We start from the raw sequence: 19,188 nt of genomic DNA, 5'->3' as shown, positions 1-19,188 counted from the left end.
GTTCGGTCTAACCTTGCTGTTTACAGACTTCCAGTTATATCACATCCTCTATGCCTCCAGGGCTCGCAGTTCGGTAACCTGCATGAAGCCCTGGATCCATCCCTGTCAGGTTCTCGTCATTGATTTTCATTAACAATATACCGACCAATCAAATATCGGGATAAGGAAGGGGACATGAAGACATCCTTTCCATAAAAAAAATTGAGGGTTTTTGCATGTCAGTCAGTCGCAAACTCTATCGTAAACAATAGTACTGGACGTCATTTTGATGATGACCAACACTGAGGCTGGTTTTCAACTTGCATTCTGATTGGTCTGTTAGACTGAGTAGCAAAGCAAATCAATTTGGCTAATGAAAATAAAGGGGTGGGTAATTTGAGTTCACTAGAACCACGGGAATGGATCTTTGGGTTAGTCTAGGTTTATCGAAATGTGAGTGAGTGAGTATGTTTTAAGCTGCTTTTAGCAATATTCCAGCCTTATCAGAGCGGCGGACACCAGAAATGGGCTTCACACATTGTACCCATGTGGGGAATCAAACCAAGCGTGATGAGCGATTGCTTTAACCACTAGGCTACTCCACTGCCCTGGAGACATAGAGGATGGTTATGTCATGGTGTATCACCTTGTGTGGGAGGAAAGCATGGATTGATGTATCGTTGATGTTTACGACCTGAAACTCACAAGCAAGTGTAAGATGATGGCAAACCAATGATCAATTTCAGGGTGAATCTGTCATGCCAACCCACAAACATAGGATACTGCCACCCCTAAGGGATGTAACTCTGCACTGCGAATTGATGACTGGCACTCCAATGATCAATTTCAGGGTGAATCTGTCATGCCAACCCACAAACATAGGATTTTAATTGGCCAGACCAGAACCGTGCAGAGTCGGATGCCAGAAGTTACTGTTGGTTCACAGCTTTATTTACACTGAAGTGAGGATGTTTTACCAGTACATACTTCCCACACGTAGTAAAGAACCTGATACGACATGGCTGTGTGTTGTCATTGTCTATAAAAGACAGACTGAACGGAAACAGTTGTAGTAACCTACATGTGCAGCATGTCTTTCAGTCAGGAACACATTTTCACAGGGATTCGTAGACAGACCTAACCCAACACTGCCAGGAGATATCATGACAGGAGTCATACGTCCACCCCCCTCTTCAGTTTACTGACATTAACTTACACCTCCTATCTGGGGGTATATTAATGTAAGCTCATAGCAACCCTAAGTGATGTAACTCTGCACTGCGAAGTGATGACTGGCACTCCAATGCCACAAACAGATAAATATCCTGAACACAATTCACAAAAAAGAATGACTCTTAAGAAATCAAGAAATTTAATCGACTCCATCTTGAGTACAGTTGTAAGAAAGAAGTTCCACCGATCCATACTGAGAAACACAATTTCTGCCTGTAGTCGTAAGTTGTGGAATCATTTAAAAATCATTACAAAATACATTTCTTTGATCCATTGAATCCTATTGCCGTATTAACCATTAAACTGCACAATTGCTTCTCTCTGTACAAGATGATTGGTTGACCATGGAGGGAATTCCATGAAGTTGTAGTGTCGTCACGTTGTGTAGTCTTGCTGTGTAGTCTCGTGTAGTCCCCGAGGATGTTGGGAAACTCGCTGCATCTAGCTCAGCTTCACCACAGAGCGAATACTGCAAATTAATGAAAGAGAGATTATTTGGTGTGAGGTAAATTTTCAAAACAAGTTTCTTATTTCGACTTAGAGGTTTTCGGTTACTCTTCAAATATTCCTACTAAGGCACCTCAAGTGTTTGGGCTTGACCAAATTACAGCCATAGAATCCGTGGGACAAAAATTAACTAGAAATGATTTCAGGTTACAGGGGAGTAAATTATTTCTTAAAACTTGACCAAATTTTAGAATCTCCTATTTGAGAACAACTCTAAGGGTGGAAGGTCATTAGTAGAGGTGTTAAGTACACTGACCATGATATTAAGTGCACCGCCAAGGCAGCAGACTCTTGGCATGCAGTAATTTATTGACTGGCACATAAACTTACTAGAGTGGGTAATTGAACACGTCCAACATATTATGCTAGCTTTATTAAATAAAATTATGGCGTCACTTACTGTCTTAAAAACATTTTACATCACTCGCAGAGGTGTTCAATTATTGAATGTAAACTTCCTGTTTTTTGTTGGTATATTCGTCTCACTTTACGAACAGTGCATTTCATGTAACAGTGCTTTCCCATGTAAGATCCTTCAATTACCCTAGACTGAGGACTGTAAGGTTTGTTTGTTTGTTTGTTGTTTTACGCCGCACTCAGCAATATTCCAGTTGTATGACGGCCGTCTGTAAATAATCGAGTCTGGACCAGACAATCTAGTGATTGACATCATGAGCACTAATCCACACAATTAGGACACGATGACATGCATCAACCAAGTCAGCGAGCCTGACCACCCAAACCCGATAGTCGCCTCTTACAACAAGCATAATCGCCTTTTACAGCAAGCATGGGTTGTTGAAGACATATTCTAACCCAGATCTTCACAGGTCCGATTGTACAAGTAAACAGAAATAGAGGATACAACCACGGTCCGCAACAACCTCAGATAGGACCTCCACCTTTGATAGACATAGAACCAACATTAGATGTGGTTGGATTTGCAAAGCGACATGCAAACCTAAAGTTCCATGCCTGTGGTGGCTGCCATGACTCAAAAACTGACAATGATATAACCGTGTTTGCAAAAACCTGAAAGCCGACCTTGACCTATGACTAACCTTGACTAAAACCTTTTCAAGGCAGTGCCCCATCCTAGAGAAAGTATATACCCCCAAGACACTTCGGAATGAGTCTACCGAAGAATAATCTCTAATCTTTGTGTAGTAGTCATTAGAAAAATCATGTTCTGCAGCAGTCAAATTCCAACAAAACATGTCCTGCTTCACGGTCTGCTAATAACCTGTGCATCATGTGTTTTAAGCTATGCATGATCTCTCAGAGTGTGACCCATGAGTTTTGATAATGACATGTAAATATTCTGTTGAAGGGGACCTGGTCTCTGCTTGTTCAGTATGTTGTGAGAACACTGGTGTTATAACAGCTGCACACCTACCTCTTGCCACTGTGCATGTAGTCAAAGGCAGTGTTGATTTCCTCCAGCGGAAACGAGAAGCTGACAAACTCGTCCACCTTCAGCTCTTTCTTCATGTACTCCTCCACCAGTCTGGGCACGCTGTCTCGACTCTTCCAGCCTGGCAACAACACAAAGCTCCAGATAACTTTTAGAGCAATTCAGTTTCTAGTCTAGGATTTTTATTTTAAATGGGTTATTACATTTTTCATTTGGTAACCAATATTTTTTCACTCATCTTTTCATCATTCTATTGGGTTTTTCCCCAAATGAGTGAACATTTTAGGGAAAAAAAATTTTAATTATGTTTTAGATGTATATAACTGTTCTTAATATATAGTCTTGACTCAGAAAGTAAATTAGCTCTTAATTGTGTTTCTGAAATTAGCTCCTTTGTACTGAAAAAGCTTCATTGGGTATTTATGCGAGCTGTTTTTATACATTTGAGTTTTTCATTTAATGCATGCGTTTCTGTACGCAAGTTAATTGAAAGTAATTGGGTTTTGAATGTTGCTGCGTATTTTACCCAAATACGCAGCTTATCTGTAGCTCTGACAACACATACAACGTGAAAGAATTGTTTGACAGGAATTTCCTCAGAGGTTGATGGAAGACAAAGTAGACAATTCATGGATAGCTTCTTTAATATATCCCCGTGTTATGGGTTTTCGGACGCTTTTTCTTCTCTCTAATCACAAGAAAAACTATAAAACATCTCATTCACTTATAAAAGACAACTTTCTCTTAAAAACAAGCTATCATCTGAAAATAAAAATGTCTTAGTGATGCTACAATCTTGTAGTGCGAGTAATCGCAATAAACATTGCCATCCAAAAACATACGATGTCCGAAAACCTATGATCTGATGATACTATTTTAGTAACGTTTCGGCATAGATCCTGATTCCGTTGTCAAGCAAGACTGAGTATGAGGATTTATACCTATACATGACACTAACATAGATTATAAAAGAACAAAGATTTAAAGTTTTAGTAAAATTCAAGCAATGTCACAACAGGGGGACACGAAGAATAGTTTTCACCCATATGGGAAATATAATCCAGGTCCTCTGACTATTGATCAATTCCTTTAACCAGAAGATCCCTAATAAAATACAGGAGTCAGTGTGCGAGTGCATGTGTGTGTGCGTGTGCGTGTGCGTGTCTGTGTCAGAGAATCTGGGAATCTATCTGCAACATTCAGGTGCCACAACTTACCCCCGAAAGCGGACCCCTTCCACACACGTCCAGTGACCAGTTGAAATGGGCGTGTGGAGATCTCCTGCCCAGCAGCGGCGACGCCGATGACGGTGGACACTCCCCATCCCTTGTGACAAGACTCCAGAGCTGCTCTCTGACAGAGAACAATCACAGGTTGGCGAGTGAGTGAATGATGTGTCTTATGGTAACTCTACTCACAAATATTTCTGGATATCAATACTGTTTGTAAACGAAAAAGTTTGGACTCAACAACAAGTGACTTAAAGCAAAAAGCAAAGTCAGAGTACGATGACACCAATCGAAAAGGTCTAACAGAAAGCCATGTCCACTTTAGTGAGCTTTTACAGAAAGAGTTAGATAGTGGGAATCTATACTGATTTGGAATCACACAGTGCCAATTCCAATGTAGCAAAACACAAACTTTTGTTGCATTGTTGCTACAGTATTTGACATTCACAACCAATTGTTTCATAACTTACCATAGTTGCCACACTGCCGATACATTCAAACGTATAATCAAGACCTCCGTCAGTCATTTCCACCAGAACCTGCTGGATGGGGCGGTCATGATCTTTGGGATTCACTGATTCTGTAGCTCCAAACTGCTTGGCTGCAACACAATGGGAATGCTTCAGTCATTCCTAACTGTGATCAATCAGAGAGAGGAACACATTCCTCTATGCTTATAGCAGTGCAACAGTACTTCCCAAGAACTACAAAACTATCCTGACAACATTAGCACTGAGAGAGGGTGCTTACATCAGGGACCAATGACACGTAATCATCCACTTAAAACATCTCTTGCAACAAGAAAGCGGAAATATTCCAAACGGGGTATCTAGTCTTCCCAAGGGCTTCAAAGGGATACAGCTTCTGTTCATATTATGCAGCCACCATGCAAACTCAACCATCACCAAGGGAACTGGGAACCATCCTCCTCCATCATCCCACAGGAGTAAGATAAACTATGTTTACCAATCTCAAACTTGTCTGGGTTGATGTCAATGCCGATGATACGACTGGCTCCTGCTTTCTTGCATCCCATGATGACAGCGAGACCCACAGCACCAAGACCCCATACAGCACAAGTCGATCCAGCCTCAACCTGAAATGTTGAGTACAAATCTGATCGCCAGGTAAATCAAACAGTATTAATATTTGGTCGGACTTAAATAGAAAGACTTATCTGCTGCCTCTTTGGGGTCAGCAGAAATGTAAAGAGTCTGCTAATACACAAGGAAATGAGACCCGTAAGACCCGTAGAATAAGTCTTCAGCAACCCATGCTTGCCAGAAAAGACGACTATGCTTGGCGTAAGAGGCAACTAACAGGATCGGGTGGTCAGGTTCGCTGACATGGTTGATGCACGTCATTGTATCCCAATTGTGTGGATTGATGATCATGATGTCAACCACTAGATTGTCTGGTCCAGACTCAATTATTTACAGGCTGCCGTGATATTGCTGGAATATTGCTCAAAGCTGTGTAACAACATACTCAATCACTCACAAAGAATTGCATGGAACTGTAACTATAACTTTTGGTATTTCTGTCTCTTGAAAATTGGAATTATCAGATGTCACAGTTTTGAATTGATTCATCTAAAAGCTCCGATATATTATCGTATATATGTTATAACTATTCTCCGGAACAACCACTGTCATCTTCCACCTACATTAGCAGAGTTGAGGGCAGCACCGTATCCGGTAGATATCCCACATCCCAGAAGGCACACTTTGTCCAGGGGGGCCTGCTCATCCACCTGCACACAGAATAAGGGCCATTATACAAGGGGCTTGCAGGACACAAGGGGCACAGGACAGGGCATTATACAAGGGGCACGGGACAGGGCATTATACAAGGGGCACACAGGACATTATACAAGGGGCACACAGGACAGGGCATTATACAAGGGGCACACAGGACAGGGCATTATACAAGGGGCACACAGGACGGCATTATACAAGGGGCACACAGGACACAGGGCATTATACAAGGGGCACAAAGGACAGGGCATTATACAAGGGGCACACAGGACAGGGCATTATACAAGGGGCACACAGGACAGGGCATTATACAAGGGGCACACAGGACAGGGCATTATACAAGGGGCACACAGGACATAGGGCATTAGACAAGGGGCACACAGGACACAGGGCATTATACAAGGGGCACACAGGACACAGGGCATTAAACAAGGGGCACACAGGACAGGGCATTATACAAGGGGCACACAGGACAGGGCATTATACAAGGGGCACACAGGACACAGGGCATTATACAAGGGGCACACAGGACACAGGGCATTATACAAGGGGCACACAGGACACAGGGCATTATACAAGGGGCACACAGGACACAGGGCATTATACAAGGGGCACACAGGACACAGGGCATTATACAAGGGGCACACAGGACAGGGCATTATACAAGGGGCACACAGGACAGGGCATTATACAAGGGGCACACAGGACAGGGCATTATACAAGGGGCACACAGGACATAGGGCATTAGACAAGGGGCACACAGGACAGGGCATTATACAAGGGGCACACAGGACAGGGCATTATACAAGGGGCACACAGGACACAAGGGGCACACAGGACAGGGCATTATACAAGGGGCACACAGGACACAGGGCATTATACAAGGGGCACACAGGACACAGGGCATTATACAAGGGGCACACAGGACACAGGGCATTATACAAGGGGCACACAGGACACAGGGCATTATACAAGGGGCACACAGGACAGGGCATTATACAAGGGGCACACAGGACAGGGCATTATACAAGGGGCACACAGGACAGGGCATTATACAAGGGGCACACAGGACATAGGGCATTAGACAAGGGGCACACAGGACACAGGGCATTATACAAGGGGCACACAGGACACAGGGCATTATACAAGGGGCACACAGGACACAGGGCATTATACAAGGGGCACACAGGACACAGGGCATTATACAAGGGGCACACAGGACATAGGGCATTAGACAAGGGGCACACAGGACACAGGGCATTATACAAGGGGCACACAGGACAGGGCATTATACAAGGGGCACACAGGACACAGGGCATTATACAAGGGGCACACAGGACAGGGCATTATACAAGGGGCACACAGGACACAGGGCATTATACAAGGGGCACACAGGACAGGGCATTATACAAGGGGCACACAGGACACAGGGCATTATACAAGGGGCACACAGGACATAGGGCATTAGACAAGGGGCACACAGGACACAGGGCATTATACAAGGGGCACACAGGACAGGGCATTATACAAGGGGCACACAGGACACAGGGCATTATACAAGGGGCACACAGGACAGGGCATTATACAAGGGGCACACAGGACATAGGGCATTAGACAAGGGGCACACAGGACATAGGGCATTAGACAAGGGGCACACAGGACAGGGCATTATACAAGGGGCACACAGGATGGCATTATACAAGGGGCACAGGACAGGGCATTATACAAGGAGCACAAAGGACACAGGGCATTATACAAGGGGCACACAGGACAGGGCATTATACAAGGGGCACACAGGACAGGGCATTATACAAGGGGCACACAGGACACAGGGCATTATACAAGGGGCACACAGGACCGGGCATTATACAAGGGGCACACAGGAAAGGGCATTATACAAGGGGCACACAGGACATGGCATTATACAAGGGGCACACAGGACAGGGCATTATACAAGGGGCACACAGGACACAGGGCATTATACAAGGGGCACACAGGACCGGGCATTATACAAGGGGCACACAGGAAAGGGCATTATACAAGGGGCACACAGGACAGGGCATTATACAAGGGGCATTCAGTTGTGATGGCAAACACGCGCAGGTCAGAGCAGTCAGTGACTCTGCCTCCCTTCAGAAGCATGAGTCTAATAAAACTGATTTTAGCCGGTATGCTGGGTTAATAAATGTCCATATGTTAACAAGTTAACTTGCAAATGATGCCAAGAGACAATTTAGTGTGAGTTTACTCCAAAACTGTTTGGCTCAGGCTACAAAATAAATGACATATAGCTTATTACTGCTGTACTAAACAATTACCTTGGCAACTGATATTTCAGCAACTACAGTGTATTCACTGAATGTGCTGGTGCCCATGAAGTGGTAGAGTTGCTTCCCCTTACAAGTGAACCTGGACGTACCATCGGGCATTACACCAGCACCTTGAGTAGATCTGAAACATATTCCAAATATTGAATGTTAGATCAAACTTCTCTACAGGACTAGACATAGACACTTGTCTGTTACTCCGACACTCGTGAAAATCTGTAAGGATGGCTTGTTTTCTAGACTTCTTCCAAAATATAGTTACATTGAACTATGTCTATAGTGAACAGGCTTATAATGAACTGACGGATATAACAAACTGACTTTTTAGGCCCCGGCCATTTGCTGTATATTTTCTCATATTAAATTGATGGATATAACAAACACATACAGCATACTCACTTAGTGGTCCTGTGTGCTTTCTGTCAATGACGTTGTTGTTTATAACGAATTGTTAATGTCTGAACTGCCGAGCTGCTCATGTGTCACCAATCAGCTTTAGACATCGACGTTAAGTTTCAAATCAAAGTTTAATTGCAGATGAACACGGCATCCCCCAATGTAGTACATAAACAATGCACACTTGTGTTATTTATCTTGTAACATTATGCAACCACGTGACTTGATCCAAGATGTCTGACAGTCGTAAAACACTTATAATGAAACTAAAATGAATGGTCCCTTTGAGTTTGTTATAACCGTAGTTAACTGTATGTCAGGTTACACCACTGGCCTAAAGGGGCCCCTCATGGTGTCCTCACCTGTCTGACAATAGTACCTTCTTGACAACTGTAGGTGGTTTGTCGCAGTACAGTAACATTCAGGTCAGTATTTCAGATTCATCACGGCGTGTCAACTTTATGTGCCACGTAGAAAGTTCCACACATGACAATGAGCAAAGGCATGATGCCCACACACCAAGACTCAACATTTTGTTTATCTGGGATTCAAACCCATGATCAGCACATCCTGTCATGGCAAGTGACCTAACTCCTCACCTCAGACGACTCAGCCACAGTTTAACAAGGATACCCCACTCCAACTACATAGTTTGGATTTGAATTTTTCAAATACATTATATTAAAATCAGGAAGCATCATGTTGTCTTTACCTTTGATTGAAAGAATAGAAATAATCATTTGAAATAAGCTAGTTTTCAAGTGTAAAACTAGTGTATCGTGATACACAGCAAGAACATGGCAACATGTGTCTTTATGATATTGTGCAAAAGATTTAATGTTTCAGCCATTTTTGAATTTACCTTATCTTGGAGCACAGATTGGTCTTGGTGCTTTTGCAGAACTTGCAGTCATAGCACTGAGGGATGTAGCATGGGATAACATGGTCGCCTGAAACACCGCACACAAAACACTGTAGTGACGCTTCTGGGATCGTCATTGTTGGTTGGTTGATTTGTTGTTTAACGCCGCACTCAGCAATATTCCAGCTATATGACGGCGGTCTGTAAATAATCGAGTCTGGACCAGCAATCCAGTGATTAATATCATGAGCATCGATCCACGCAATTGGGATTGATGACATGCATCAACCAAGTCAGCGAGCCTGACCAGCCAATCCCGTTAGTCGCCTTTTACGACAAGCATAGTCACTTTTTACGGCAAGCATGAGTTGCTGAAGACCTATTCTACCCCCGAATCTTCACGGGTCCTGGGATCGTCATGATTGTATACATTTTTCAAATGATTAAATCATGGCTACGCTGTAATGAAAACAATTAACATTCCAAGCAGTGATCATCTGGTGCTCTGGGTTTTCAGATCAGTGGGGTTTATTATCAATGGGGACTACACCTCTTTCATGTTCATGTCAGGTGAACACTGAACAAACTGTCCAATTTAAATGATGACTGCGTGGGTTCGCAAGTCAATCATATGTAAGCTTTCAAAAACGATTTGGTTTCATTTCTTTACAGCCTTACCTAAAAATATCCATAAGAACATATTATATGCATAGATTTCTTACAAAGACAACACTCTTATAATATTTAATTTGAGAGTATTGTGGTCACTGGTCATTGTTGCATATGAGCAGATACTAGTACCTGGATAAGTGCAGTACATAAATGTATAATATATTAATAATTAACAAACCATGTCAAATAATTTATTGTGTTAATGATTCACTGAATATAACAAATAATACTTAAGCTGCTGACTTGTTATTGTATTCATGAATTAATATTCGTATTCGTTACCCTATATTCGTGATACGAATCGTATTTGCCTCATAGTGTATTTGTTGCAGCCCTAGAACACATCCCGAGGATATCATGGGTTATTTTATTCAATGTTGACAGAGCTACAGATAAACAACGTACTAGCGTAAGATACCTCCCACCAAAAAATATTCAAAACCCAATTACTTTCAATTAACAATGCACAGAAACGCATGCACTAAATGAAAAGCTCAAATGTATAAAAACAGCTCGTGTAAATACCCAATGAAGCTTTTTCAGCATGCCTACAAAGAAGCTTATTTCCGAAACACAATTACTAGCTAATTTACTTTCCGGGTCAAGCCTATATATTTAGAACAGTTATACACATCTAAAACATTATTTCATTTGTTTTAAATCTTAAAATGTTCACTAATTTGGGGAAAAACCCAATAGAGTGATGACTAGATGAGTGAAAAATATTGGTTACCCAATGAAAAATGTAATAACCCAATTAAAATAGAAACTCTAGAGCAAAGACTAGATTGCTCAAAAATTTATCTGGAGTTCTGGTTGAGGTACAGAAATCAGGGAAGCATGTATGAATGCTTGGCTCACAAGCACTGAGACTTTTGAAGCCTTGATGCTGAGGGGCTGGTCAGAAAGTATTCAGGCAGGGAAACAACAAGTACCATCTCTTAAAGTCTTTTGGCATAATGCAGCAGGGAAAAAGAACCACCAACCTTCCCCTCTCTGGTCAGACGCTACACTTTCCGGTCAGACCCTCTTTCCACTAGACAATGGAGGCGGTCTGTAGCAATGAGGAACAGTCCCTATGAGAGCTCACCTGGCTTCACAGTCGTGACTCCTTCACCCACACTCTCCACTATTCCTCCACCCTCGTGGCCGAGGACAACCGGGAACAGTCCCTCCGAGTCGAACCCGTCCAGTGTGTAGGCATCTGTATGACACACTCCAGTAGCAAGAACCTGATCAAACAAGTACAACGTGGTAGATTGACCCGTGAAGATCCGGTGCAGACTAGGTCTTCAGCAACCCATGCTTGCCGTAAAGGCGAGCATGCTTGTCGTAAGAGGTTGCTAACGGGATCAGGTGGTCAGACTTGCTGACTTTGTTGATGCATGTCATCATATTCCAATTGTGTGGGCGATGCTCATGTCAATCACCGGACTGTCTGGTTCAGACTCGATTATTTACAGACTGCCAACATGTAGCTGGAATATTGCTGAGTGCGGTGTTAAACAACAAACAAAACAAAAAAAAACACAGTAGATTAACCCAGGGTTGGACCCAGCCTCACTCCAGGGGTCACTGTATGTTGTCAATTTTCAACCTAAATGACTGCGGTCAATAAATAATCCAGACAATCCTGTGATTGATAAGTAACGATCCACTCCATTGGGATATGATGACATGCCATCAACCAAATCACTGAGCCTAACGTCCCTATCCTTAAGTCACCTTATGACCAGCATAGGTTACACACGACCGACATTTGTAGGGTCAGCATGACTCCTGTCTGATCTAAAGGGGTCACACAGAGCTTGTGTTAAATCATTGCCAAGGTACGTCAAGTGCAACAGGTGGCATTTAAAACCTATCAAGTCCTTTTCAACGTGTTATTAAAATCTACCTATGCTGCTATTATATTAAATAAATATAAAAAATAATTGTAAATCATAATTATCTTTATAGGTGTTTGTGTCCATCAAATGAAAACATCCAAACAAAAATGTACCAATATGGCAGGCTTGGGGGCACGGGTGGCCCAGTCGCGATTCGCTGTGCAGAGTTGCGTCCCTTGGGCACGCCAGAAACCTATGATTGTGGGTTCGAATCCCGGTTCACCCCGATTATGTTTCTTGGTTTGTCAGCACCATACCCGTGCTCGTGGTTTCATCGAAGTGGTAAACGTCCGAGGCCTGCATCACTTCGGGCTTTCCTCCCATATTATTCTGACACGCCGTGATATAACTGGAATAATGTTAAAAGCGGCGTTAACCTAACTCACTTACACTCACTATGGCAGGCTTAATCAGGTCAAAGACGTGCATCCATCAAGGGAATGAACAGTAAGTGAGAGTTGTCAGCACAAATACTCAGGTTTCTTGCTTGCAACACAAACCTTGCTTTAAGTCTTTAGCTACTCACCTTTACTCGTACTTCTCCTGCCTTGGGCGGTGCCACCTCGATGGTTTCCATCGTCAAGGGTTTCTTGGCTTCCCATGCCACTGCTGCTTTGCAGGTTATCGTCTGAAACGAGGAACAAATTGATTGGAAGCTCATCACAGGCCCTGTACGGATATTCCCATTTAGATTCAGTGATTTGCCGGAGGTCACAGGGTTTGTCCTCGCCTCTTGAACCTGGGCGGCATTATGACTCCTTAGCTGTAATACAGGGAGTCATATGTCTTTCATGGCGGGTCATTTTAATTTTAAAAAAACTAATTGATGTTAGATTACATAATGAATTTGATTTTTAATTTATCTTGTTATCTCTAATGAAGCAGTTTAAATCATGTTCATCTATTCTCCACACAGTTGCTAATCTAATCATATGTAATTTGTAATGTCTAATATTTGTTATTATATTTGCAGATAACAGATTGATACCGACTGATAAGGGAACTGCTATATAATATTATAACTCTTTACATGATGTGGCGTAACCTGTTCTTGACAGTGACTGACAGGAAATACAACCACCCCGCTAGGAAAATATTGAAACTTATTTCTGATTGGCTGTTCTCTTTGTAGACATTAGGTTTTCCAACATTAGACAAAGCTGATATCGGTCGTATTTTATTTATTGTCAAGGGATATGTCTGTTTCAAATTTTAATGTTCCGACAGTTTAGTGCAATTATTCATTTTGACAGTCTGAATGATCTGACGCAATGGAGAATTAATATTGCGTATTTTCTCCTTAGATTGCACCAAATACGCAGGTTTTCTGCATTAGGGCAAACTCTGGCAGGTATATCTTCCATGTGCACGGGGGAATCTCAATGATAATATTCCAGGTCCTTGGCATAAAAATAGTGATTCGAGATTGAGCACAGCATCAACGACACATACAATTAATAGTATTTGTGATGCCTTCTTATGCTTATCTGGCTGACTCGATCATTTACAGATGTCGTCATATAGCTAGAATATAGCTAGAATATTGCTGAGAGCGGCCTTAAACAACAAACAAAATCTTATGCTTATTGTACAAAGCAATGTCCTTGCTAACAAAGACAGACACGGCCACTAGACCAGTGAAAATTTAGAGGCACTTCATTGTTTCCTCCCCAGATCTGGTTATGTTGCTTAACATACTAGTCCAAAATCACCTGTGGACTAGTTACATAGGCAAATGATTTGCTTGATAACGGTGTTAGAATCTACACCGAAACGTCGCCCAATTGTAATAAAGAAGTTGCTCATCCATAACAATTTCGTCTTAGTTACCATTCAAACTTCTAAATGCCACTCAAAGAAGTTAAACCCTTAGTTTGTTATCAGCATTCATACAACAACTATACAGCATATGGCTGGGACCAAAACTTAAGTTCGTACTATATATATAATGGGACCTTCTTGTCAGTTAACCTATAAATGCCTACATTCACTGCATAATTTCTAAACCAGAAATGACATGATCATACTTGAATGGTTGCTTGAAATTGTACATATCTGAACACTGATAACAGTGTAATTTGTTATATTAGGCCATACAACATATGTATACAGTGATTTCATATGTGCAGAGTATTTAAGTGTCTTACAAAGGTACATGGGAAACAATTCACAATACCAGCTGTGAGTAATTAAGACTTGCCAGACTCGTCTGAGCGAGTATTTAGGCCTTAGACAAGGGTCTCATCGTCAAGCGCTCTGCACACAAACTCCTATCAGATGAGCACTGGCAGGTTTGTAGCACTGAACAAGAACCTTGCCTAAGCCTATGTCCTCAGGACCAGTAGAATTTTAATATCAGTCATCAATGTTAAGTTCAAAAATATCTAATCAAAATGAGCTGAATTGAAATATCTTCACCCTTGAACAAAATATATAAGTAAATGTCCAGGGATTTACTTTGGTCTATGTATTTGAGAATCATGCAGACTCTCTGTAATAAGTAAGTGAGTGGGTTGGATTTAACGCCACTTGGCGTGTCAGCATGATTTGGGAAAAAAGGTTGATTGGTTGGTTGTTTAACGCCGCACTCAGCAATATTCCAGCTATATGACGGCGGTCTGTAAATAATCGAGTCTGGACCAGACAATCCAGTGATTAATATCATGAGCATCGATCCACGCAATTGGGATCGATGACATGCATCAACCAAGTCAGTGAGCCTGACCACCCGATTCCGTTAGTCGCCTTTTACGACAAGCAATAGTCACCTTTTACGGCAAGTATGGGTTGCTGAAGACCTATTCTACCCTCACGGGTCGAGAAAAGCTAGCAGGTGTTAAAACTTATACAGACACCACTTTGGTAAAAGCCCCTGGACCCGGGTATGGTGCTGACAAACTCAGAAACATAATCTAGGAGAACCGGGATTCTAACCGACAATCTGGCATGCCCAAGGGATGCAACTCTGCAGAGCACATTGTGTGTGGTGCCATAGGTGAGGAGGTGAAATGATGTTTAACACTGCCAGAGCCAGCCAGTCCTTGTTTTAGTCCCTTAATGCTGAGTGCCAAACAGGGTAACAAGTACCATCTTTTATCGTCTTTTGGTATTGACATGACCGGGGATCGAACCCCGGATCTTCGCTCGCCGGGCAGGCGCTCTACCACTAGACCATGGAGGCTGTCTGTGGTGCCATAGACGACTAGGCCACCTGTGCCCCTATGTAATGAACTTGGGTGGTCACAGACATTAAAATGGGAGATCCAGAGTGACTTCTGTACCAACAGTTAGATTCAAAACTTGGTCCATAGGCGGATCGAGAGTTTGCGGGAGAGAGGGCAGGGGGTTAAAACATGTCATTCATTTTTAAAAACAACTTTCTCTTAAAAACAAGCCTTCATCTGAGTAATTACAATGTCTGTGTGATGCTACACTTCCCGTAATAGCGCGACTAATCACTATAAACACGGCTGTCCGAAAACGTATGGTGTCCGCAAACCTATGACCCGACGGGTGCCTGTAAAATATAGGCCCTATAAAGATGATAAACGCACATCGATGTCTAAATTCGCAAAGGCGGACACGCAGCGTAAGGGAACAACTAGTCATTGAGTATTAATATGTGTAACTTGTTTAACGAAAACAAATATTGGGGGACTTATTTTAGATTCCAATATTATGTTTGAATTAATGGTTTAATTTTGCTAAATAACGTACATGATTATTACTCTGTGTTTTTCCTTTGTACACAAAAACTAGCTGGGACCGACAAATACCGGTGACAGCGACTCGCTTCGTACATCACATCACGCTATCGGCTGAATATTACGTAACACGCGAGCACATGAGCAAACAGCGTTGGTATTGTGATTGAAAACATATTTAGCGAGATGTTTCACACAACTTTAACATGTGTCACGTTTTGTTTCACGTCCTATCGACAGTGTTAATCATTATTACCTTTCCCACAGTGTCGGCCATGTTGCTAGACTCTATCTCAGTCAGTCCACGTGTTTTGATTATGATTGGTGCCGTGTGCAGCCGCCGGACTTGAACTGGAAACTTGACAGCCTTAGCGAGTGGGTCATGTTGGAATCAGGGCATTCAAAGAATATTTATATACCGTTCTAACATGTCTAAAGCGAAGTTTTTGGGGAAAGGGAAACTGCATAGCTTTTAGGAAATGGGGAAAAAAACTTTTAAAATGCTTTTGTTAGCCATTAATTGTTACTTTTTTTGAAAACGTCAACGACCAAATATATGTAATTATGCTTCAACTGTTAAAAACAAAAAGGAGGCGGTTACGCAATAAATGATCGATAACCTAATTACCGTTTTTCTCTCTCTATTACTCTCTATAAACTTCGCGCAAGCCGTTGACCCGGCGTCTATTAAAACTCTGTTTTATGCCAGGACAGTCGACCTTACCGAATCCCAAATTCTGGTAATGAATGCAATGGTACATTTATAGGAAACTGTAATTATTATTTATCGATACATCACAGTATTCTGGTAATTAGAGACCCCGTGTTTAACAGAGGTCTGACTTTATATTTTGACAGAGCGTATGACCCGGCGTAAATTAGAGGCCATGTTTTGGTAGCCGGCGCCTAATGGAGGAAATACGGTATATGGAAAACACGTCTCATGCTTTGACTTTCAATACAAATAGACAGCAAACGCATGCGCCTATATATTAATCCACATTTTAACATGTTAAGTGCTTTGGTCAATCAGGCTGCACCTTGCCAAGGCCACATGAATGTCATGAGATAGCAATAAGCATAGAAGATGTACAAGTTCGTTGACCTTCGACTGATATGGAGACAGTCTCTCACGCGAATTCATATACGAGATATCATAAACTGGGCCACCGGTATTTTTCATAAACTGATGTGAATATCTTTTGGCATGTATAATATTGGTTTTGGATATTTGGTCTATGTAGTGGAGTTGTATAAATTGGGGAAACTGACTTACTTGAACTCTGATCACCTTAATTCATAATTATATTCTTCAGTCACGTTAACACCATCCTCGATCGATTATCCAGCATAGTGGTCTATTATATATACAGCGAGCTATGATACCTTGTATATATCATCAAGAATGTAACGTACACATTTCCAGCTGTGCTGTTGGTCGTTTGCCCCTTGGTTGTTTGGGACTGCGCGGGCATGGATTTACACCGATTCCACCAATTTCGCAACAGGAAACACCGAACATGGTCATCACATATACACGTACCTAGAGAATCAAACCTGGGGGCCTTCAGCATGACGGACGAGCGCTTAAATTTAGCCATCCCATCTGATTCAAGCCATCTGTGAATGTGTGGTTAATCTGTATGCAGGCAACATTCCCATGACAGCACAGCACGACAACGTTTTCAACAACAAGGCAAACTATGTTGATGAAAAAAAAGACTACCAGTTGTGTCTCTGGACATCATGAAGAGTGAGCCGATCCCCAAAGCTATGTCTTCCTCACATGGCAGCAGCAGCAGCAGCAGCAGCAGCAAGCAAAGTTCATTATGCTTGTGTTGCTTTGGCAACGATCGACTTACCTCCAAGGGAAGTGGTGTTTTTCTCCCAAGTGATTCTTATATATGGAATGGTTGTCATGAGTATGATCTAGTTGGCTTTGGAACACAGTGAGAAACAGTTGTAGACAACCTTGTTGGCCAGCTGCTCTGGATATTGGTACCTTCTATGCCATCAGCCACAACAGCCACAACAACAACATGAACCACTCCTTCCCCTACCTCCCCCGTGTCCAGTCTAGTCCCCTTTGGGTATCTCAGGATGTCTGTGATAAATGCGTTGTTTTCCTAATGGGACTTTTATGTGGCATTGCCCAGTAATGCTCCCCCTCAAAACAGTATGAATCATTAATGTAATCAAACTACCTTTTTCCATCCAAGTGAATCGTCAGCAGTGGGAAGTGGGCGTGAGTGAACTTCATTTTCCATTTTACACGTTACAATGTGGCTTACCCCTTCAACTGGTCTGCCTTGAAATTACCAGGATTGAAAGCTCAACTACCCTTCATGCTACAGTGACAGAACAGAACCCAGGCATCTCCAGAGAGACCACCAAAAAGATCATTATTCCAGAAGGGGTTTATTCCTGTCGAGAACTTGATCCAAAGACATATTGCTTCAACAAACCTGCACACGCCTTTTGCAGAAGTATACAGCTGATGTTTACCAAGCAGATAGTAGAGGGCGTTACAAGTCTCTGTGAACTATCCCAAAGAGCAACTCCAATTCGAAACGCATGGAAAAAACGCATGTGAACTTTCATGCTCCCACCCCCGAAAGTCATGTGTAGGACTTTGACTGGTGACCTCTGCAGAACAGCCAAGCCATCAGATCATAATGCAATATTCAGCATACACCACGCGCCTGGTGTTACCAGCTCCATAGGTATGCATAGTGGAATTCGTTCAGCTACCAATGGTCCACGCAGAACACGAAGTGAGCCAGATCTCAGTTGAGCCTGTCTAGGTGGACGTTTTCTGACCAGCCTCCATGTCGTTGGTGAGCAGCAAGCAGACCATCTGGCTGGTTTTGACACTGTCTATATCTACTCAGATGTGGTGAAAGATCAAATCGTAGGGCACACCGTGACTTCTTAGCTCATGTATGTTCCTGTGTCCCATCAGATGATGGAAGACAGTGTCGTGACCAAAACGGCCTATGCTACATGGGATTGCGTCAGGGAACCACGGATGCCATCAAGATCTATTTAAGGATAATGCAGGGCATCCCAGGCCATTCCAGAGCAGGAAGACCATCATGACAATTTATTTCGGCGGTCCACATCGTCTGGGTACCTTCGGATTCTCAACATGATGGGACACCAGTTTATCACCCACCTCTATGTCACCGGTCTTGGTGGACAACAGCGAGGGAAAGCCCT

At 42.6% G+C, this 19,188-nt stretch overlaps 1 protein-coding gene across 1 annotated transcript; it reads right to left on the bottom strand.

Annotated features, from left to right (window-relative positions):
* Positions 1–1,328: 1,328 nt before the first annotated feature.
* Positions 1,329–16,325, bottom strand: LOC124110833 (alcohol dehydrogenase class-3 chain L-like). The gene is made up of 11 exons (XM_046470273.2): positions 16,226–16,325; positions 12,792–12,893; positions 11,467–11,608; positions 9,705–9,792; positions 8,438–8,570; positions 6,029–6,115; positions 5,329–5,458; positions 4,833–4,963; positions 4,351–4,486; positions 3,116–3,254; positions 1,329–1,681 (listed from the first exon to the last, which is right to left on the bottom strand). The coding sequence occupies exons 1-11, from the start codon at positions 16,244–16,246 to the stop codon at positions 1,654–1,656; spliced, it is 1,137 nt and encodes a 378-aa protein (XP_046326229.1). The 5' UTR covers positions 16,247–16,325; the 3' UTR covers positions 1,329–1,653.
* Positions 16,326–19,188: the final 2,863 nt, after the last annotated feature.

This window comes from Haliotis rufescens, unplaced genomic scaffold (genome assembly GCF_023055435.1).
Source record: "Haliotis rufescens isolate VD_foot unplaced genomic scaffold, xgHalRufe1.0.p SCAF_62, whole genome shotgun sequence".
In the NCBI taxonomy this organism is placed as follows: domain Eukaryota; kingdom Metazoa; phylum Mollusca; class Gastropoda; order Lepetellida; family Haliotidae; genus Haliotis; species Haliotis rufescens.
The sequence above is the reverse complement of the archived record's forward strand: the minus strand, read 5'-3'. Positions and strand labels throughout refer to the sequence as shown.